Source organism: Schistocerca nitens, chromosome 3, assembly GCF_023898315.1.
Source record: "Schistocerca nitens isolate TAMUIC-IGC-003100 chromosome 3, iqSchNite1.1, whole genome shotgun sequence".
Classification (NCBI taxonomy): Eukaryota; Metazoa; Arthropoda; class Insecta; order Orthoptera; family Acrididae; genus Schistocerca; species Schistocerca nitens.
This window is the reverse complement of record NC_064616.1, coordinates 695,883,048-695,906,909: the sequence shown is the minus strand read 5'-3', so window position 1 is coordinate 695,906,909 and position 23,862 is coordinate 695,883,048. Positions and strand designations below refer to the sequence as shown.

Below are 23,862 nucleotides of genomic sequence, written 5' to 3'. Positions count from 1 at the left end.
ACTGGTCCCGTCATAGAATCAATCGGAAGAGGGAATGGTGCGTCGTATTCTTCAGCGATGAAAGCAAATTCTGCCTGCAAGCAAGTGATGGTCGTTTGCGCATGCAGTTTCCTAGAGTGCATTCGTCATGTCGAGACACAATGGCCCCACTCCAGGTCTTATGGGCTGGGGTGCGATAAGCTACAACTCTCATACACATTTGGTGTTTCTGGAGCGGACGCTAACCAGCGGTCGGAATGTGCAGAATATTTTTAGATACATTCTTTTGCCGTTCTTGCAACAGGACGGCGATGTGTTGTTCCAACAGGATAATGTTCGCCCACACACTGCACGTGAAGCTCAACGTGCTCTGCAGGACATGCATTAACTTCCCTAGCCAGGACGATATCAGGACTTGTCTCCAATCGAGCACGTGTGGTTGATGGACTCGTGCGACTCGTGAACCAACAACTCTTACAGAACTACGTGAACAGGTCGAGCAGGCGTGGTATAACGTATCCCAGGAAAGCGTTGGCCATCTGTGCTATCGACTGGATCCCAGAGCCAGTGTCTGCACTGCCGCCCGGGTAGGCTACAGCACGTACTAATACGGGTGTTGCAACATGGGTCGATACCTGGTACCTCAGAACCGCTTGTGCTATTGACCTGTAAATGTAAACATCTCATGTACTCCACATGCACTGTTGCGACAATAAATCTTGAGTGAACTGGAAATCTCTAAAATGATATACCAATTTTTTCTTGCTTTGTTGTTTTTACAATGCTTCTACATAATTATATATATTTAGATGATTTTGTTCGGTGAAATTAGAGGCAAATCAGTGACATGTTCTGTAGATGTGTCGAATGACGCCCGCCCTCAGGTCTGCGTCCGGTAGCCCATAACGTCTGAGAGCCAGATGGAGCTGTTCCAAAGATTCCATCAAGAAGGAAACCTCTCATGGAAGTCAATTTACGCGTAAATGATAATTGCTCCCATCTCTCACTTAGAGAGTGGCTGCCTTTCTGCATACGGTAGCCGTTACTACAGCAATGAGAGAATTTGTACCATGTGATCGCTACTGTAGCATAAGCCAAAGCTCGCTGCAGAAACGGCACAATTACAGAGCCACAGACTAACACGAGGTCTATTTATACTACAACAACAAACATGGTGTATTTAGGGATAGTATTTGAAGGGAACGTGCATTTAGATGATTTTCTCTCCAGCAAAGAAAATACTAGAAAATACCAACATACTGGGTATCAGCAAACCGAAAGGTATGAAAAGAAATGAACATAGAAGACAACTTCAAAACTAATTTAACACTAATTTTTGTTCTTGTTTCATTACTTATTTTCATCTCATATTCTTCTTAACAAACTGTGATTTTTAAGTACTTTTGTTAAGTCATATTGTCTCTCACACTATAATTACTGTTGCATAATTAGACCTAATAATTAATGAAATACTGTTATGTAGACAGTATTCAATGTATTGTATTGCTTCCTTTAGACAAACAGGGCTCGAATTAGACAATTTCGTTTATTTAAAACTACAGCTGATATCAATTTTAAGACATTATGTAGCATGTCATCAAACACAGCAATTCTTTCTCTGGCTTTAAGAAAGTCTAGATTATAATCGCACCGTCTTCGACTGCTGTCGAAAAATGATGGTAGATGGCATAATTGATCAGAGGCATCTGCATATTCTACACCTATTCGAGGATCGCCTGCAAATCTGTACCACCACATTCATATTCTCAGATGTTACTGTGAGTCGCCATGTTTAAATGGCACTCCAAGGTCTAACTTAATTTATTTTTTTCATACTCATTTTACTAAGGTTTGAAGCTCCTCTTCTCGTTCTTCCGTGTTTGCGATTTAAAAACTGGGTTATTTTGGAAATCAGCCTTATGCAAACACAATTAGTTTATTTTTATATTTCCCCACACATGTTTCGACACCAATGTGTCATCTTCTGAGGGGTAATTTTTTATTTTCTGTAAAGTACAGTATCACATTTGTAATAACTACTGTAGGCCTATTATTACAAATGTGATATTGTGCTTTACAGAAAATAAAAATTTAACCCACAGAAGATGACACATTGGTGTCGAAACACGCCTGGGGAAATATAAAAGTAAACTAATTGTGTTTGCATAAGGCTGATTTTCGAAACAACCCAGTTTTTATTTAATTTTTTTTTTTAATTTAAGAACATGCTGCCGTTGAGTGCTTTAGCAGAATGAGCCGTACAGTATTTTAACTTATTATAGTGCACAACGTGCTGCTAAGAAGAGCTGATGCCTTACAAAAGTGAAGCCGACACGACACTGGCCGAATTTCACAAGGCAGGCTACTTAACAATCGAAGCTGTTCGAAGCCCAGTTTATGTCATCAGCAGAGTGAATGAAATTCAAATTAGCATTATAGACTACGTCATATTCAGCCGTAAGGTGAATTATAGTTAATGTATCAGCCTGTAATAGCAATTACACTGCAATAATCCTCATGTGAATATTGTTGCAGCTTAGAGCGCCGTCAGTAAGAAACCATCAGGAACTACATGAAGAGCAAACTGCGACGCCGGCAAAGTGGTACGTACAAGGGAACCTCCCCATCGCACCATCCTCAGATTTAGTTATGTTGGCACAGTGGATAGACCTTGAGAAACTGAACACAGATCAATCGAGAAAACAGGAAGAAGTTGTGTGGAACTATGAAAAAAATAAGCAAAATATACAAACTGAGGAGTTCATGCGCAAGATAGGCAACATCAAGGATTGTGTGAGCTCAGGAGTGCCGTGGTCCCGTGGTTAGCGCGAGCGGCTGCGAAACGAGATGCCCTTGGTTCAAGTCTTCTCTCGAGTGAAAAGCTTACTTTCTTTATTTTCGCAAAGTTATCATCTGCCCATTCGTTCATTGACGTCTCTGTTCACTGTAATAAGTTTAGTGTCTGTGTTTTGCGACCGCACCGCAAAACCGTGCGATTAGTAGACGAAAGGACGTGCCTCTCCAATGGGAACCGAAAAGATTGGATCGCAAGGTCATAGGTCAACCGATTCCTCCACAGGAAAACACGTCTGATATATTCTATACGACACTGGTGACGGCTTGTGCGTCACATGACAGGAATATGTTGTCGACCCACCTAATTTGTGCACTTGGCGATTGGGTAAAAAGATTCTTCCACCTTGCCCGATTTAGGTTTTCTTGTGGATGTGATAATAACTCCCAAAAAAGTGATGAAAACGTAAGAGTTTGTCACATAAACTGCAACAAGTGAATGCAACAGTTTCACATTCGCACAATTTTCCCTGTGCTCTGTCAAAACATATGTTTTCAAAAACGGCTCTGAGCACTATGGGACTCAACTGCTGTGGTCATCAGTCCCCTAGAACTTAGAACTACTTAAACCTAACTAACCTAAGGACATCACACACAGCCATGCCCGAGGTAGGATTCGAACCTGCGACCGTAGCAGTCGCACGGTTCCGGACTGCGCGCCTAGAACCGCGAGACCACCGCGGCCGGCACATATGTTTTGTTTCGATGTTTGTTTAGGTGTAGCGTCCCCATACTACGGTGCAGTTACCTCGCATCGGACGGACGGACAGACAGATAATAACTGTCTGAAAATAAAAAATTAAACTTTTCACTCAATGGAAGACTTGAACGAAGCACCTCACGTTCCGCAGCTTTTCACGCTAACCACGGGACCACGGCGCTCCTGAGCTCACCCTTTCCTTGACGTTGCACATGAACTACTCAGTTCGTACATTTTGCTTATTTTTTTCATAGTTCCACACAACTTCTTCCTGTTTTCTCGATTGATCTGTGTTCAGTTTTACAAGGCCTATCCACTGTGCCAACTTATAACTAAATCTAAGACGGATGCGACGGGGAGGTTCCCTTGTTAGAAATTATTATCATTATTTATTTATTATTATTATTTATTTTTTATTTTTTATTTTTTTTACAAAGCAACGACAGTGGCATGCACATGATACAGAATGCTTTCTGCCCTTTTGATTATTAGAGACTCATTCACAACTTTGCTTAAGCATGACATATTCTAGGCAATAGTGTGTTTTGTTTTATTTTTACATTTTCTGGCGAGAATTTCGGCTGCTTTCATGTTCTGATACACTGGTTTCATTTCTTGACAGGCTTTGCAGCCAAACTTGCTTTTTTTGAAACTTCTATTTTATTTGTAGTTTACAAAATATTTCTGTGGATGTCGCATTTAGTGTTTTCGTCTTTTGTTTGTATTCCTCTATTTTGTGGGTAGTGACTATGAGAGCATCCTTACGAAAAACTGTTGTAAGCGTATGATAATGAAGTGAACAAAATGCGTTCTCCATTCATAATGTTTACAGTATAAAGACAGGTAAGGTTAAAAATAAATACACTCCTGGAAATGGAAAAAAGAACACATTGACACCGGTGTGTCAGACCCACCATACTTGCTCCGGACACTGCGAGAGGGCTGTACAAGCAATGATCACACGCACGGCACAGCGGACACACCAGGAACCGCGGTGTTGGCCGTCGAATGGCGCTAGCTGCGCAGCATTTGTGCACCGCCGCCGTCAGTGTCAGCCAGTTTGCCGTGGCATACGGAGCTCCATCGCAGTCTTTAACACTGGTAGCATGCCGCGACAGCGTGGACGTGAACCGTATGTGCAGTTGACGGACTTTGAGCGAGGGCGTATAGTGGGCATGCGGGAGGCCGGGTGGACGTACCGCCGAATTGCTCAACACGTGGGGCGTGAGGTCTCCACAGTACATCGATGTTGTCGCCAGTGGTCGGCGGAAGGTGCACGTGCCCGTCGACCTGGGACCGGACCGCAGCGACGCACGGATGCACGCCAAGACCGTAGGATCCTACGCAGTGCCGTAGGGGACCGCACCGCCACTTCCCAGCAAATTAGGGACACTGTTGCTCCTGGGGTATCGGCGAGGACCATTCGCAACCGTCTCCATGAAGCTGGGCTACGGTCCCGCACACCGTTAGGCCGTCTTCCGCTCACGCCCCAACATCGTGCAGCCCGCCTCCAGTGGTGTCGCGACAGGCGTGAATGGAGGGACGAATGGAGACGTGTCGTCTTCAGCGATGGGAGTCGCTTCTGCCTTGGTGCCAATGATGGTCGTATGCGTGTTTGGCGCCGTGCAGGTGAGCGCCACAATCAGGACTGCATACGACCGAGGCACACAGGGCCAACACCCGGCATCATGGTGTGGGGAGCGATCTCCTACACTGGCCGTACACCACTGGTGATCGTCGAGGGGACACTGAATAGTGCCCGGTACATCCAAACCGTCATCGAACCCATCGTTCTACCATTCCTAGACCGGCAAGGGAACTTGCTGTTCCAACAGGACAATGCACGTCCGCATGTATCCCGTGCCACCCAACGTGCTCTAGAAGGTGTAAGTCAACTACCCTGGCCAGCAAGATCTCCGGATCTGTCCCCCATTGAGCATGTTTGGGACTGGATGAAGCGTCGTCTCACGCGGTCTGCACGTCCAGCACGAACGCTGGTCCAACTGAGGCGCCAGGTGGAAATGGCATGGCAAGCCGTTCCACAGGACTACATCCAGCATCTCTACGATCGTCTCCATGGGAGAATAGCAGCCTGCATTGCTGCGAAAGGTGGATATACACTGTACTAGTGCCGACATTGTGCATGCTCTGTTGCCTGTGTCTATGTGCCTGTGGTTCTGTCAGTGTGATCATGTGATGTATCTGACCCCAGGAATGTGTCAATAAAGTTTCCCCTTCCTGGGACAATGAATTCACGGTGTTCTTATTTCAATTTCCAGGAGTGTAATAAGTGAATTAAGTTATGTGACTGAACTTTTCATTTTGCCGTATACTTAAGAAATGAAAACAAAAAACAAAATAGTTTCTGAAGACGAGAAGCACTCAAAAAAATGCTCTTGTTCGTAATTTATAGTGTGCTGATTGCATTCGGTGCCTCCGAATATTATTCGTAACTCTCCTAGTTACAGAAATGGGTATAAACTCATTTGCCTATTCTTTCGCTAGTGCGACCCACAGGGAACTCGGCAGCTGCCTTTGTTGCGCCTTTGAAGCACAGGCTGTGCCCCTCATTTATGCTCACCAAAAAAAAAGATACGGGCAGTGGAAACGTGTTCCTCCTGCCAATAGTGTTATTGATACATGGCAACATTGCAGAACATAGTTGGAAGCCCTGTAACTAGTGACACACTTTCTGCAGTAGTGCAAAATAATCCTACAGAATTTACTTGATATTTTCTTGTTAATTTTCTTTCTGAACGGTTCTCACTGAAGGTGTGACAATCTGTTGGTAGTTTTAAGTTTTTTTTAGCGCAAAAAGGTCGTACCGTGGAGAAGCTAAACCTAATTTTTTACTTAGCAAATTACGTGTCTACTCTAACAATGAGAGACGGGGTTGGGGATGAGGGATAAATAGTGGCTCCCTAGCTCAGTGGTAACGTGGTGGTTCGTGAAGCAAAGGCTACGTTAGGTAACGTATCCAATGAAGATGGAGACTTTTTATGTCTTCTCTGACTGACCTACAAGCAGCCAGATCCCAAATCACGAAGGAAATCTTAAGAAAGCTTCTCTAACATAAGTTTTCTCCTAACCTCAATTCAGTGGCGTTCTGCCACGATTACGCGGCACGGTTACGGGGAGATTTTGGTTGACAGACATGAAAAATTGGTGAAGTTTATAATTTTTCTTTCATACAACGATTGTTTTCATTAAAATGAAGGTTTTACCACTTTATTATACATGCATTCAAGCATAAAAAAATATTTTTATCTCAGAATGAATTTGGGGGACCATAGTGATGGGGTTTGAAAAATACCTCGAAACAGAAAAATGGTAGCTATTTGAAAAACATGTCACTTCCTTGGCGTGTTTTTCTAGGTTCTAAACTTAATTATCCTTCATTATGAAAATTCAAATGAATTGGTTAACCGGTAGAAGCTCCAGAGCGCGTTGAAAAATGTTGTTTCGAGAAAACGAGATTAACGTTTGAAGTGACAAAACAAACGTTATTTCAAAACATACGGTTAATTTGCGGTGTTAGGATCATTGAGGCGTCCTTTCTCTTCCTCAAACATGCTTTGGTTCTGAATTTCGTGCTGTATTTCTCAGTATGGGCTCTTTTAACAAACTGACTCATTTCTCGCTCTGATGTGTTTACGCGTTTCCTGTCAGGTTTCTCCACGAAATCCGTCCCTATGACAGTTCCTAACAGGTTCATGGTCTTCGGAATAGATGAATAAACATCGTTGAATATACCTGCTGCTACATGTGCAGCTATTTCAACAGTTTTTGCTCTACAATGAGGATGTTTCCTTACGAGTTTCCAAATGCACGCATTGAAGCTCTCGTTGTTATTTTGCGTATTGGCACCGGTGCATATTTCAAGAAAATCTCCATTAGACGGAAATTCGTATACTGGTCTAAGCTTTTCGTGAACTAATTCATCAAGCGCCTACAGCTGCCTAAATTCGCAGTTCCATTCAACACACTATAACTTCTAAAATACTGGGTGTTTCAAAAAGAATGACTCGATTTCAAAACTTCATATTTATTGACAAAAACATATTACAAAAATGAGATGAACTACAAAATACTCAAAACGTCTTAAAGTTTTAGCTATGCTATTACAAATGTTGTGAGTCCACCAGCAGCAGCACGAACAACATCTTGCGATAGCTGAATTCGTCATGAACTTTACACAATGTATCTGATTTACAGAAGTTTTGGCGGCTGTTACTCTGTTCTTCACTTCTTCTACACCACGAGGTAAACGGGAGATGAAATCACTTTGCTTCACATATCCCCACAAGAAAAAAGTCGCATGAAGTCATGTCTGGCAATCTTCGAGGTCAAGAATTCAGGGCAATGTCCTGGGGCCCCATGAGCCCTATCCAGCATTGTGGCAGAGTGTCATTGAGAAACTGACGTACGTTATTCTGTCAGTGTGATGTACCTCCAGCCTGTTGGAAGGTGAAGTCATCGGAGTCCTTCTGAAGTGATGGACAAAGCATTTGAAGATGTCTCAACGCTGGACAGAGCGCACAGGACCCCGAGACACTGCACTGCTTTGTTGGCCTCCAAGATCGCCAGACATGACCCCTTGCGGTTTTTTCTTGTGAGAATAAGTGAATTAAAGTGTTTTCATCTCCCCTTTACCTCGTGACATAGAAGAAGTGAAGAACAGAGTAACAGCCGCCATAACTTCTGTAAAATCAGATATATTGTGTAAAGTTTATGAAGATTTTAGCTATCGTCTAGATGTTCTCAATACTGGTGCTGGAGGACTCATAGAGCATTTGTGAGAGCATAGCTAAAACTTCAAGATTTTGTGAGTATTTAGCAACTCATCCCATGTTCGTAGTATGTTTTTATGAATAAATATGCTGTTTTGAAATCAAGTCATTCTTTTTGAAACACCCTGTACATTCACAATCAAAAAATCCTTTTGCAGGCATAATCTATATATTTCATGGGTGAAAATTATGTTGGTCTCGACCCGAAGCTTCCCTTTAAGTCCTGCCCCACTTGGTAGATGGTACCGAGAATCGAGGTCTGTTCCCACTTCAGCAGAGGGCATGCGGAGCACAGCGCCACTACGAGTCGATGAGTGGTCGAGCGGAGCAGTACGCCTGCGAAACAATCAGAACTTGAAGACAGTCCGAGCCATGGGCAGCAGCGAACTGTCAACGCATCGGGTGCAGTGCCGGATGCATGGGAGCACACAGTCTGCTGTGTCTGTTCTGGAATGGTTGGCTCCTGAGTTATCGACGTACAGCTGAGCCGTCCAGGAGCATGCCGACTGGGGAGACAAGTCTGGGTTGGGGGCGGCCTTATGTCGCAGGTGTTGTCTTGCTGTCCGGCAGTACATTGGATAGCAGCAGGACCGCAGGATCTTGGAGCATGCACCTCAGAGAAGATTGAGGGTTGGCTGCTGACAACATGTGATAGCCGCATTGTTAGATTCACGAACAACGGCGGTCGAGTTTTAACATTGTTCTGCACAACTACGCCACGCATTCTCCGACAGCCAGTGAGCATTCAATAGTGTTCTGACACTCTGTTCTGAATATCGTTCCCATTGCGAGCATTAAACGTGAGCGTAGCGTGTTATTTAGTGAGTTCTTATTCAATTTGTTGCGTGTCGTCATCGCTGATCGTGGTGGTATGAGGAAAATTCTACGTAAGCACGCGAGAGACATAATTTGCAGGATATATGCTTTCATCAAGTGCAAAGCATGTGCATTTGCGTGCCATAACTGTGGCTTGGGAACGACAAGGGTGCAATGCCTCGACCTGAGCGAACCGCCATCGATTGTGAATCGTACCTTGGAGGAGGAAGCGAGCTGGTCATGGCGGTGACTCGGAAGGAGTCTGTTGTAGAGCAGCAGAGGAGTGTTTTAAGGCGCAGCGGCGCAGACTAGTCGGAAAACGGAGCTGAGAGGCAGCTGGCTTCAATTTCCGACTGGTCCGCTGTCATAACGAGACTGAGTGCTGCTGCCGCGCTCGTCCGCTCATCGACTTGCGGTGACGTTGTGCTCTACCACTTTGACGCCCCACACACCACATCCCGTGGAAGGAAGAGACCACCAGCCTCGGCGCCAACTACCGAGCACCGAGCGGGTAGGGACTTTACCTGTGCCACATACTCATGCCATCCCCTGTACATCTGAAGAAATTGCAGAATTGCACACTTCCTAATACTTGAATTTTTCTGCTTCTAACAATTTTTTACGAATACTCGTTTTGATTGTGTTAATACGTGACACTGAATAATTTATTCAATGTGCTTCTTTTTGCATCTACTCCCACTGTCAGATTTCCGTACTTTCGTGGTAGTCCTGAAATGCCACTGGACTAAGGCACAGGACACGACACACACATACACTGAGATGACAAAAGTCATGCGATGTCTCCTAATGCCGTGTCGGACCTGGTTTTTGCCCGTTGCAGTGCAGCAACTCGACGTGGTGTGGACTCAACAAGTCATTGGAAGTCCCCTTCAGAAATACTGAGCCATGCTGCCACTATAGCCGTCCGTGATTCTGAAAGTGTTGGCGATGCAGGATTTTGTACACGAACTGATCTCTCGATTATGTTCCATAAATATTCGATAGGATTCATGTCGAACGATCTGAGTGGTCAAACCATTCTCTCCAATTTTCCAGATGTTCTTCAAACCAGTCGCAAACAATTGTAGCCGATGACATTGTGCATTGTCATCCATAAAATTCCACCAATATTTGGGAATATGATTTCCATGGATGGCTGCAAATGGTCCCCAAGTAGCCAAACTTCCACAGGACTCAGTGAATTCCATGTAAACATAAGGCACACCATCATGGAGCCACCAGCATCTTGCACAGTGCCTTGTTGACAATTTGGGTTAATGACTTTGTGAGGTCTGCGCTACACTCAAGCCCTACCATCAGTTCTTACCAACTGAAATCGGGACTCATCAGACCAGGCCATGGTTTCCCATCCTAGGGTCCAACCGATATGGTCACGAGCCCAGACGAGGCACTGCAGGTGCAGCAAAGGCACTCGCGTCGGTCATCTATTTCCACAGCCCATTAACACCAAATTTCGACACACCGTCCTAATGCATACGTTCATCATACATACCACTTTGATTCCTGCAGTTATGAATTGCATTGACTAAAGTATATTCAAGTATTTCTGGAAAATTAGTACTGTGGAGAGAGTTATATTGCAAGTTTGTGCATTTCAAAGCATCAGTAAATTATTTTGATTGTCTTACTACGGTCTTGAAATTAATCATTAATTCTTTTTTAAGTTCACAACATTAAGCACTTTTTTGCTGATTTAGACTACAGATGAATATTTTCAGGTGTTTATAAACACTTTTATTTGTAAATTTTGCTGTCCAGTAAGAAACTATTAAAAACTGAATAATTAAAAAATATTAATCGTATTCATAATGTGGGGGCTACCTGTCATCATCCCACTACATGCATTTAATGTAAATTTCCAATTTTCCTGGTCTGTTTTGTTGCTCTTTGTTTTTACTATATCCTAATTATTTCTTTTGTTTCTGCTAAACTGCTTCTAGAGAAAGTTATTTTCCTTTATGACTTTATATAAAATTTTGGACCACAGCTTTTAATATGCTTTAATCTTGTAATAAATCAACTTTCGTTACGTACAGTCTTAATAAGTTTTAAAACTTGTATATGATTGTACTTAAGAATAAAATATACTTGTCCATTTGCTCCACATATATTGTGTACATCTTTCCAGTCTACATTTTACCAGTAATTCTTAAATTTAATGGACCATTAGCACGATGCTAGAATTGTTATGACTTGGACAATTTTCATGAAAATTCTGCCTGTGTGAAAATCACAGGAAAAGTGCAAATATATTCATCACAGGAAGTATTCCCAGCAGAAACTGAGACATACATTACTCTTTCAGGGAATGCTACTATTTACAGGAGGAAAATAAAAGGAAGTTTCCAAATTAAATCATTACTGTAAAACTCATAGAGCTTGATCAATCCAGTAGAAGATTCAAAATATTATAAACTATTATTAAAACCATCCAAATCAAAATAACTGAATAATCTACGTAATACTTTCGACTGTTTCTATTACAAGTTATTATTGTTGTTCCAAAAGACATTATGTCTAAAACTATACAAGATATTACACTGGAGCGCAAAAGAAACTGTAACAGGCATGAGAATTCAAATACTGAGATATGGAAACAAACAGAATACGGCGCTGCGGTCGGCAACGCCTATATAAGAAAACAAGTGCCTAGCGCATTTGTTAGATAGGTTACTGCTGCTACAATGGCAGGTTGTCAAGAATTGAGTTTGGATGTGGTGTTATAGTCGGCGCGCCAGCAATGGGGCACAACGTCTCCGAGGTAGCGATGAAGTGGGGATTTCCCCAAACGAGCATTTCACGAGTGTACCGTGAATATCCGGAATCACATAAAACACCAAATCACCGACATAGCTGCGGCCAGAAAAAGATCCTGCGAGAACAGCACTAACGACGACTGAAGAGAATCGTTCAACGTGACAGGTGTGCAACCCTTCCCCAAACTGCTGCAGATTTCAATGCTGGGCCGTCAACAAGTATGAGCATGCGAAGCATTCAACAAAGGCCCACTCGTGTACCCTTGATGACTGCACGACAAAAAGCTTTACGCCTCGCTTGCGCACGTCAGTACCGACATTGGACGTTGATGACTGGAAAAATATTGCCTGATCGGGAGAGTCTCGTTTCAAATTGTATCGAGGGGATGGACGTGTACGGGTATGGAGACAATCTCATGAATCCATGGACCCTGCATGTCAGTAGGGGACTGTTCAGATTGGTGGAGACTCTGTAATAGTGTGGAGTGTGTGCACTTGGAATGATATGGACCCCTGATATGTCTAGATTCGACTCTGACAGGTGTCACGTGCGTAAGCATCCTATCTGATCACCTGCATAGTAATATCGATTGTGCATTCCGACGGACTTGGGCAATCCCAGTAGGACAATGCGACATCCTACACGCCCAGAATTGCTACAGCGTGGCTCCAGGAACACTCTTCTGAGTTTAAGAACTTTCATTGGGATGCCTTGCAACGTGCTGATCAGAAGTGCTCTCCACCCTCTCGTCCTACGGATTTCTGGACAGCCCTGCACGATTCATGGTGTCAGTTCCTTCCAGCACTGCTTCAGACATTAGTCGAGTCCATGCGCTACACAATATTAGGCAGGTGTACCTGTTTCTTTGGCTCTTCAGTGTATTATTCAACATAACCAAATGAGTGGAATGTGGAAGAAGTATATTAACAATACTGTGTAAGAAATAGAAACTATCAAACAATACATTGGGGAGGGCAGCCTAAAAATCGAAATACAAATGGACTTCAGTTATAAAGAGACTAAATTTCAGCTGCCTTCACTAGAGATCAAATTTAATGGAAATACTGACATATCTTTCTCTAAGTGTGAGGTGGTAACACATAATTCATGCAGTGCAGATTTTTTTCTCGTTCTATAAAGGATGGTAGATTGTACAAAGCTAGGTAGGGCGTCAAATACTCAGCTGTGCAGTTGGTAAGATGCATACGAAAATGAAGGAAGATTCCAGTATGTCATGAGAGATGTGGCATAAACTCAGAAATTGAGGATAAGGAAAGAAACTGGCTACAGACTAGGTTAGGGACCATCCTAGGATTCACCGGGAATGATTTAGGGAAACCACAGAAAACCTCAATGTGGACAGCAATGTGGGTTTTGATCCCTGCTGCTATCAAATATGAGTCCATTGTTGTAAGTGCAATGTCACCTCACTCAGTGACTTTCAGTGATGGCAGAGTGTTGGAGGGCAGTTAGCTGCAGCAAATGCTTCGAAACTTGCCTCTTTTTGGCTATAATAAGAAGAAGAAAGTTTAAAACAACAACAACATAAATAACTTAGCACAAAATATAATTGGTGAAGTATAGTATCGAAAATTAATCTTCAGTATCACATTTCGTGAACAATGACGACAACTGATGCAAAAACTTTTAGAGCTCAACTGTGTGAAAGTTATGTCAGAAATCAGTCACTACCTTGAGCCACTTGTTTTTAAGAATTCAGACTGGCACATAATGCACATCCACAGAGAACTGATCCTCTTCACGTTCCTGATAATCATAAGGACATGTTATCTCAATGAAAATATTCCCAAGTCCATACTGTTCGCATCAGTAGTCATTAAATGAGAGAAATTTTATTGTGATGACACCTTGTAAATTATATCAGATAAGCTTTATATCTGCCAGAATCCTGAAAATTATATTCATCAAACAAGGAAATCTTTATTGCTAATGATACATGTCAAAATACCTAATTCACAGTGCTATCACTGTTGACACATAGTATGGTGAAAATGCACATAAACATCAATAGTTTGCCTTAACCGCCCAACAGTCTAATTTCAACATCATCAAGGAACTGCAGTCAGTTTTAGTGATAGAAAATTCAGTATATTAGCTGTTCTATAATCCCTGATAGAACTAGGCATTACACAGTGTAAGACATAGCACAAAATTTCTCTAGTAAAACTTCAGTAACTGTATGCATTTATTTTACAAAAAAACTGTTAATTAACTATTCAACAACTACCAGAACAGAGTCATAATCTTAATAACAGATTTATATTTTGAGCAAATATCAGATCATCTACGTCATAATAAACCCATGTATGTCCGAGTGTATTGCATATTAGCGAGCACATTTGCTGAAATACCATGTACATTATAAACAAGCACATGGTGAACATCAAGGACAGAACTGCTATCTGAGCATAGTCTCCACATAAAAGTAATTTTTTAAAACATGTAAGTAATGCCCACCTTCATGGGACTACTTATACCGGCATTCATACATAATGCACAAAATCACTTGATGTGTTGTGTGTGTGTGTGTGTGTGTGTGTGTGTGTGTGTGTGTGTGTGCGTGCGTGCGTGCGTGCGTAATTATTTCTAAATTGGTTTTGTAGGTTAGGGGAGAGGGGTGGGTTCACACAATTGATTTAAAGGACCTAATAAGAAATAATTTCAGTTGTATAAAAGGCAGAAACAAAAATATTTTCATGAATTTTGGCAAGAGAATAAATAAAGCAGTCACTGAATTGTGTTTCAGAATGACATTACTAAATACATTAGAAGATAATATGAAAAATAGTAATTTTATGGTTGCACAACTATAAAATAAGAGTAAAAGTACATTATGAACAGTAGAACCAACAACTGGAACATAAATGAGGGTCAGTTACAATTTCATCAAATTGTGACAGATGATCCATCCATCTTTCTTTTAAGATACACAGAAACGTTGCAGAGTTTTATTTTGGCAGCATAAATAAACTGTAATTTAAGAAATAGATCATAATGACAGAAACCATGTGATGAATTTGCCAATGCTTAAAGTGCATCACCTGAGAAAACAGTAATAAATTTAAATATCTCATCTGTCCATGTTATTCAGTCACTTGCATCCTACTCCCATAAATACAAACCACTATGAGAGGAGGAATGATATTTAATGTGTGCAACTACCCCTTGCTGTGCCAAAAACCAAATAAATAAACAAACAAATGTTACACAGATTTTGCCTGTGACATTATGCGAGTAGATACGTAATGTGAATGCCAAATGTTGTTATTAGTACCTAGATATACTCACATTTCCTTGAGAGCTTTAGTGTGAAGAAATTGGTGAATATAATTAATAAGTGACATAAATAACCCGGGTTTATGTTTTGTTTGCTTTCTGTCTTATATAAATTGATGTGATTGTGTTCTGATTTCTGGCTATTTTCAAAGTATACTCTTCTTGATTTTATGAAAACCATTCACAACGTCTTTATTTATAATATAACTTAAATCAAGAAGTTTACTACTATGAAACAAAACTTCTCTTCTTGTACAATACCCTCCTCATCATGATGTATTGTTATCTACCCTCGTTTCTATGAAGATTTCAGTTGGCCCAATGAAACAACACACAGCTCTAATTCGTTACAAAACCAAACAAGAATTAACAGCATTGTTCCCCCAGTAGGTTATTTTGTAGTGCATGACTATTATATTTAAATGTTTATATTTGTCTATTTCTCTATTTTAGAGTCTTCGCAGTGGTTTCCTAGTTATACATATCTTTAGTGAATAGAAATTCATTCTTTCAGGATTTTTCCTCAGTGTTTAACATGACTTTCACCATTGCCATTTTCCCATTAACGTCAAGTGAAGTGATTCACAACTGGTAAAGATACAAGCATATAACTGCCAAGAGTCACGAAGTCATGCCTTGTAAAGTAATATGATGTTCAGACAAACCACAGGCATTTAGTGGTTTATCATTTATTAGTAGGAATGTTATACTGTATCCTATTGTAAAACTACTTCGCAAATAGTACCTTGAAACTAATGTATTGATATTTGTTGATGTTATTCAAATGCTGCTTGCCTTTTGCAATACAATTTGTTTTTGAAGAGAAGCTTATCTCATGAACCTTTTGAACTTAGTAGTTTTAGATGTTATCCGTTCATGTTAATAAAAATAGGTTGATATTCCAAAAAATTTTCGACACTAAGCCAGATTCTCTGTAACTTTAGCTATCTTAAACATTGTGATAAAATTTCAGTTCACTTTTACTTCTAGTTACTCTTCAATTTTTAATTTTTGCTTTCTCTATGGCATGCACTTGAGCCATTTTTCTTCTCATTTAGTAAATGTTCACGGCTTCATAACTGTTGAAGGTTAAGCACTGGAACTTGTTTTCCACTGATATGCTGTTCAGTACTTCAGTATGGCCTGATAGGATACTCATTAGTTTAAAATTAGTTACAAAATATTTCATATGCAACTCTACAATTAGTGTAAAGAATTAAAACATTGCCAGATTTACAAGGCATGCAAAACTTCCTAAATCCTAGTATCTGTCTTTTATGCATTCTGCTCCTAAACTAAACTTGCACTAAATGAATGATTTCAAATTTTTGGTAAGTGAAGAAATAGCTAACGTACTAAAGGAGAAGAATACATGAAATTCTGCCAATAAAACTAAGAATAATGGATTTAAGTAAGATACTGTTGACCAGTGTAGGCATTCAACAGAAGATGGTTTGAGGAATTAACTGATCTGTACCTCAGGAGGGTAATTATAACTGAATAATATACAGTCAGTGCACAGCTCCGAAAAATGTAGCAGCATGAGCAATAAACGTTATCATTCCCCTGCTTCATTAAATATCTACTAGCAATTCTTGGGGACTATACTCAAAAGTTAGGTTAACAAAATGCATTAGCGGAATGAAAGCAATAAGATAGTAAACTTACTTAGGATTCTGGTGTCCTGATTTCACACGGAACTTGGTGCTATCTATGAGCTTATCTCTCCAATCATTTACATAATTAAATTGTGGAGCAGCAGTGTTATCTGCAGCTGGAGCATCACTAAAACACAAACATGAAACCTGTTAAACATTCGAGGTGAGGTATGGGCTCTCAGGCAAGTACTGAATTGAAAAAAGCTAACAAAAATCACAGAAACACTACAAATGAATTGCAGATGCTCCACACTTTCTCCAAGACTCATTCATCATCTGGAATCACAATAATTAAAGTCAAATAGTAGTGACTGAATTTGTGACCATCTTCAGAGCCTGTGCCAAACACAACACAAGCAGTTAAATTTGGCGTGACATAATGTACGTAGTTTTCCTATAAATCGAATTTTACATATTTCTTCAAATTAGGCATAAATCCATAGTCAAAAGCTTTCATAGTTCCATTTTATACTTGTAATCAGACAAAAGTTAGATATTTCTAACTCTTTACAGAAGTTTTTGCTAGTTTATTTACTATTTATTTTTGTATTTGCCGTAGTAACATCAACATAAAACGCCTGTTTTCTTCAATCAAATGTTAATATATATGTTATAAAGATATGAGTAAAGATGATATTTCTACATCCTTCTGCCTTGAACAACATGGTATATGCCTTTAAAGCTGACACTTCTCAAATTATGAGCTAATGAATTGCATTGTTCAAATATTCCCTCTACACATCGTGGTAGTGAATTATGAGGTTTCCAATTCTTCTCTTTTCATATATTTTGTGATCTGGTCCTTTACAGTTGTTTTTTTTAGTTCGTTGTCCTTGCAAGTTAACAACTGTCTTGACAGACGGTGGCACCTCTGTGGCAACACACAAGTGAAGTTATTTGTGATGGGACCAATGACCTCGCTGTTTCGTCCCCTCTTCCAAATCAACCAACCAACCAGTTGTTTGTGAAATAAAGACCCAGCTCTCCATTTCTCCATTGTCTATCATTTATCGAGTGCTTAATAGTCCTTTATTTCCCACAAATTTCTTGAAAACTCTCCATCTGCACAATATCCAGTCCCTTCACCATACACTATACGGATACATGACAATTACTTGTGAACACCATACAGCAACACAATAACGTTTACATGTTGACTAGGTAGTTATTATTCCGTGCACATACTGGCAACTCCAGTATGCTTTGTGTCAATACAAAAGGTACTATGCATTCCACATTGCCATTTAACACCTACACAATTTTCTGAGATTTCCTTCTCTTCCTGTACACAAACTTTCATGAGGTAGCTGTAGAAAGAACTTTCCCTCTGAGAATATTTCTAATGTGAAAAATGGCGAACTGCACCATGGTTTGAAGCCAACATTAAACTTTAGGTCTCTGTGTAACTGGTTGTGTATATGAGTTCAAATGTCAGAGGGAAGAGCGCACCACCGCCAACAGAACCACGCCTCACAAAGCACTGTGGTGTTCAAAGCAACCTTCAGATTTGTGCAGTTGCAACACTGCGTCGTCATAAAGGACCAGCAAATACAAGGAGCTAGCAAATGAAAATCAAACACCCGACCCAACGGGACCATGGAATGGTTCCATTCACTAGTAATCACCACATGTGTTAAGACATTTATCCCAGTGAGAGACGAGACAGTTAATTCCTGTGTCATAGCATGCAATTGGCCACCGACGGATCCACTACAGCACTAACTCTTTCACTTCCTCATTCAACTGAAGCCAACGTCCATGCATGTCTTTCTTCAGTCGCAAAATATGTGAAAATCACACAGTGAATGACGCAGGATGTGTCGAGGGTGTTGCAACGTTTCACAACAAAATTGCAGAAGTCTGATTGGCAGTGTGAGGCTGGGAATTATTGTGCAACAGGATTATGCCGTCCGACAACATTCCTGTTTGTTTTAACTTTATGCCACATCGTAGCTTCTGCAAAGTAGTTTCTGTGTTGTTCGCTTTGTATTCGTAACACACTGAAGAGTTACACAAGGTTCTGGTATTGTTTACTACTCGTGTTCTCCTACAAGACAGACGAAATATCTGAAAGCAAAAAGTTATGTACGTTTTTCAGAGAAAAAGCCTATACTGTATATAACTAAAAACGTAAATAGATAAAAGTGTTTTAATGAAAATTATTTTAACAATGAAAAAGTCAGAACTGTTTGACGAGGAAAATAATTTTCGATGTTATTTGGTACTTTGCAAGAAAACAAGAAGCAAAGAATAAAGCAAAAAGACGCTATTTGCTGCGTTGTATATATTACCTGATGTGTTTGTAAGTATATATTTTGTCGAGCAAATAAAAGTATATGTTCTGAAATGTTTGCATGACACTTTTCCTATTCTTTCAGTTCTCGGGAGGAACTTACTACACTACCTTTGACAAGAACTTCCGCTATGAATTCTGCTTAGGTCATTAATAAACTGAATTATCATTGCTTGTTTCTATATTTTGTTACTATATTTCGATTTTTTCGTAAAAATTATTGTCTCTCATAACCTCACTTTCACTGCTCAGACGCCAAATTGCACAGCAGATAGTTCTCACAACATACACAATTTTGTTTCCATCGTGTAAATGAAATCGACCACTCGAAACAAGCGGTACTAAGTACAGGAATAAAACGCCAGGGCTTCTGTAGAAGATTGACTCTGTCAATAGAGACAAGAAAGTCGATCGTGTAAAAGTGGCGTAACTCTCCTGGTCACGTCCGCACTGACTGATTAGAGGTGTGAGTGGAGCAGTTACAGACTGGCGAGGTGCCGAGAATCCCGGCTATGACTGCGCTGCCAACCAGTTAGGTTAGCCCCAATAAGAATGCGGACAGTCACACGAACCATGAAGAAATCCATATGGCAGTCACTGATACGACAGCACTGAGATGATAAGAACCTAAAGAACTCGAGACAACCTTCACTGTTTCAGCACAACAGATACCGAAAATAACGAGAAACCGGGATGGAGATTGTGTGGTCGGAAGACACAGTGTGATTAGTATTATTGACGAATGATGAAGATGTACAAAATTGCTACGTTCAATGGCAACAAGACGTGAAGTTACAATGTTTAAGAGACTATTTTCATGCCGCCGACATTGACATTGCGATGATCCAAAAGGTTGTTACGACGAAAATAGCGGACACGTTCGAGTATGAGACAATGTTGAACAATGGAAATAAGTGCGGAACGGCAATATTGTTAAAATAAGGAAAACCCATGTATGGGACAAACTATACTTGAATCTGGAAGAGCAATAACTGCAAATATATATGATCTGCTTCTTGTAAGTGTATGTGCTTGCATTGGATCCAACGGGAAACTTGAGACAAGCAACCTGATCCGCGACGAAATTGTCAAGTTAATACCGGATGCTCATTTGAACATAATTTTAGGTGCTGATTTTAATTGAGTATTTAGTAAAGACGATCAGGTTTCAAATTTCAGATTTTACGAGGAGCTATTTTTCCTAACTAATGAAGCAGATTTAATAGATACTTGCTACCTTTGTCCGCACGCTAGATGATACACAAATGTCTCCAGTAATTCATCAATCAGACTAGACAGGATGTACGCAAGCAAAAGCTTCACGAATAATTGGTAACTGACTGTGAAACTTGGTCCCTTAACTTCTCGAAACGCTGCGAATTTCACATAACCGCGCAGCATACTAAACAAAAAATATTCACGACAAGGGACGTGCGGCAGTTCAACTTGTCAGTTTTGGAGAGAAAGGAGAACTGCAGCAGGAGGTCAAACATACACGTAAACGATATCTTCGGTCCCACTTCAGCTATCTGACATGCATAATGGGGCGGGGGGGGGGGGGGGGGCTACAGATGAAAAATGCACAATTCAACACGCCCATATGAAAAGTGTATTAGAGAAAACATACCTTAGAGTATCACTTTTACGCCTCCTCCAACCATACAGCCACTACATGGTGTAATAGCTCTAGAATAAAACGCACTAAAGCAAAACTCGCGATCTTAGTGCGACAGTCTCTAGCCCCTTGTCCTATTGAAAGTAAGCAGGAAAATATGTCAGCACACCATGTAATCAGGGAAGCTAAGAGGAGCAAATAAAAATTATTCTACATTTTCAAAAACGAATGAGAGCACAAATACGATCAGCAAGCTACATAAAAAACTAAGAATGCAATAATATGCGGATTTTTACACTGAGTCGGCAACTGATTCGACGGTAGGAGGGCCCCTTTTATTCACTATTCTACCAGTCACTCCGAATGACGACGCCGACCTTGTAGCCAACCGGTGAAAAAATTTACGCCACCTATCCTGTCATCTAAAACTCGGCTGTTTAGACGCCCTCCCCATAGAATTTTACGCTTTATTTTGACACGTCACAGGAACTGAGTTAACCAAAATGTACAGTGAATTATTGGGAGACTTGTAGCTGCCACCTCAGTTTACAGAAGGATCGCTTTTCTTGATCTCGAAAAGAATATACAATTCAATCTAGAAGCTTTTCCAATAATAACTCTTCTCAAATCAGATTATAAACCCTTATCCGGATCCTTATTTATGATGAAGTATACTGTACGCTATCATATGGTGAGGAGCTGTGAGGAAATGGTGGGGAGGGGGAGAGGGGGTGTGGGTCACGAGTCGCATAAAATGCAGATTACAGGCCGCACAGGGAGAAGGGACGGTTGCGTTCTCATCTTTGTGGAGCGGAAATAATGAACTCCCGTCACCTGCGTCACCTGATTGCGATGGAAAACTCGATCTTGGCTGTCGTCACTCGTAATTTTCTTATACAATTCAGTCATTATTTGAATGATGTCTTCCGGTGTTGATTGGGAGACGCCACGGATATTATATCGATGCTATTGGAATTTGTGAATGTCAGCTGGAAATCCTCTCAATGGCATCCCATACTTCATTTCCGGATCTTTGTGACAAAAATTCTGTTGACCAGCGTAATAGAAGAGTCGAGTCGTTGGGAGAAGACGTTGATTGCGACTGACTGCAGAAAATATTTCGTCTCTGGTGCCGCTGCGGAAAACTTGGCTACAGTGTGGGGCACCTAAAAAATTCACGCCATCGTCCTCTAGTGCCTCCGCGGCAAATCATAGCCGCGAAGAAATCGCGTCAGTGTGGGGAACGCCTCAAACTGAGCCTCCTTCTTGTGACACGTAGCGTCTAACTCAGTCATAATCGAACATTTTTGCTCAAGAGCAAAAACCCACACTGTAGGGCGGCATCTCGGACCACATTCACTGACGGAAAAAATCGTAACACGAAAAAATAATTAATGTAGAGTAATGTAATTTCGGGGATAAATTTGTCTAGGTAACATACGTATGTGATTAACATTGCAAGACCACAGGTTAATGTAAGTGCGACATAAGCCATTGTAAATGTGAAATTCTCGTACATTAACAATCGGTGTAATCGCCATAATGTTGAATGCAAGCATCCAAAATTGCCGGATGTCAGTTTGTAGGATGGAGTTCGGTGCCTCGGGCACTTGGTCGGTCAATTTAGGGACAGTTAATACTCTTTGCGGATGACGCTGGAGCTGTCGCCCGATGATGTTCCATATGTGCTCGACGAGACAGATCTGGTGATCAGGCAGGCCAAGGCAACATGTCGACACTCTGTAGTGTGTCTTGGGTTACAACAGCGGTATGTAGGCGAGCATTATCCTGTTGGAAAACACCCCCTGTAATGCTGTTCATGAATGGCGGCACAACAGGTCAAATCACCAGACAGACGTACAAATTTGTAGTCAGGATGCGTGTGTTGCCTACAGAAGTACTCTCGCCGTCATACGAAATCGCACGCCAGACCACAACTCCAGGTATAGGTCCAGTGTATCGAGTATGCAGACAGGTCGGTTGCAGGCCAAAGTTCATACCACCCCACGCTGCACTGTTGCCAGATTTATTCAAGGCAGTGAATCCAAGATGGAGGCCATAGATGTGGCAATGTCACAGTGACGCCATGGTGGAAAGTTCAAATTTTGGCGGGAATATAGTTCAATTTGGTTACCACCACTATCCCAACCCCCCTCCCCTCCCCCACCCCTCACTCCTCCCCACCACTGCCCACTGGAAACTGGTGGGAAGAGGACTCAGTCTGTGCTGGGCTGCCAGATAGGACAGACATATGCCATTTTTTTTGTATGCATTGTTTATTTTAAAAATTTGAATTGTCATAGGTAGTAGCTCCACCCAGTGTGGTCACTATGTCGTCCAGAGTCCAACATACCTAGTTCATAACACCACTACCACAGGATGCTGTTGGCCCTCCCCCTCTCCCCTCCCATGACGTAATCCAAGACGTCGGTCTGGGGAAAAATGGTGGGAAAAGGACTCAGTCTCGGTCTAGCTGCTGGACTGGTAGGGCAGACATAATTGTTCACCGCTTTCAGTGAATTAGATATCTGTGCTGTAGAAGAAGTTTAACAGGTATATTAGCCGTGACTATACAGCTGAGGACTGTGTCAACAGCAATGATATTTGATGAAGATGAATATGCTTCATCAAATAACGACGATGCAGCAGGATGGGGCTAAGTTACACTTCGCAACTCATGCTGATAAATGTGTGTGCTGTAACTGCAAGTCATACAATAAAAGTCCAGTCAGTCTTCCAAAGCACAACAAGCAAGACGTTCACTCCAGTGCGCATGCTCGCTACGTCCAGAGGATACATGCAGGACTCACGGCACGCCACGCCGTAGCCACAGGAGTGGTCGCGTACTTCCTGGCGTGTTGGAAATACCCGTGTCCTTCTTCCTTCCCATCCCCAGCGCACGGATACCCTTTGTTATTGAACACGAGCTGCGGAATATTGTCACACACATAACTTGAAGATGTCACAGGAATTAAATGTACCACTGAACAAAGAGAGAGAGAGACAGAGAGAAAGCTTTGCACACGACGCGAAAATGTTTAAACTGTTACATTTTTTATTCTGAGGAATACCTCCACCGAAAC

General features: G+C 41.3%; 1 protein-coding gene across 4 annotated transcripts in view; it reads right to left on the bottom strand.

Annotated features, from left to right (window-relative positions):
- LOC126248667 (transmembrane protein 43 homolog) overlaps positions 1-23,862 on the bottom strand; it is a 224,113-nt gene that overhangs the window by 57,133 nt on the left and 143,118 nt on the right. For 3 of the 4 annotated variants that reach the window (XM_049949887.1, XM_049949890.1, XM_049949886.1), the window contains exon 4: positions 16,882-16,998. The exons of the other annotated variant lie outside the window; for it this stretch is intronic. In XM_049949887.1, coding sequence (XP_049805844.1) covers positions 16,882-16,998 — 117 coding nt within the window. The remainder of the gene's footprint in view (positions 1-16,881; positions 16,999-23,862) is intronic. 4 annotated transcript variants of the gene reach the window in all.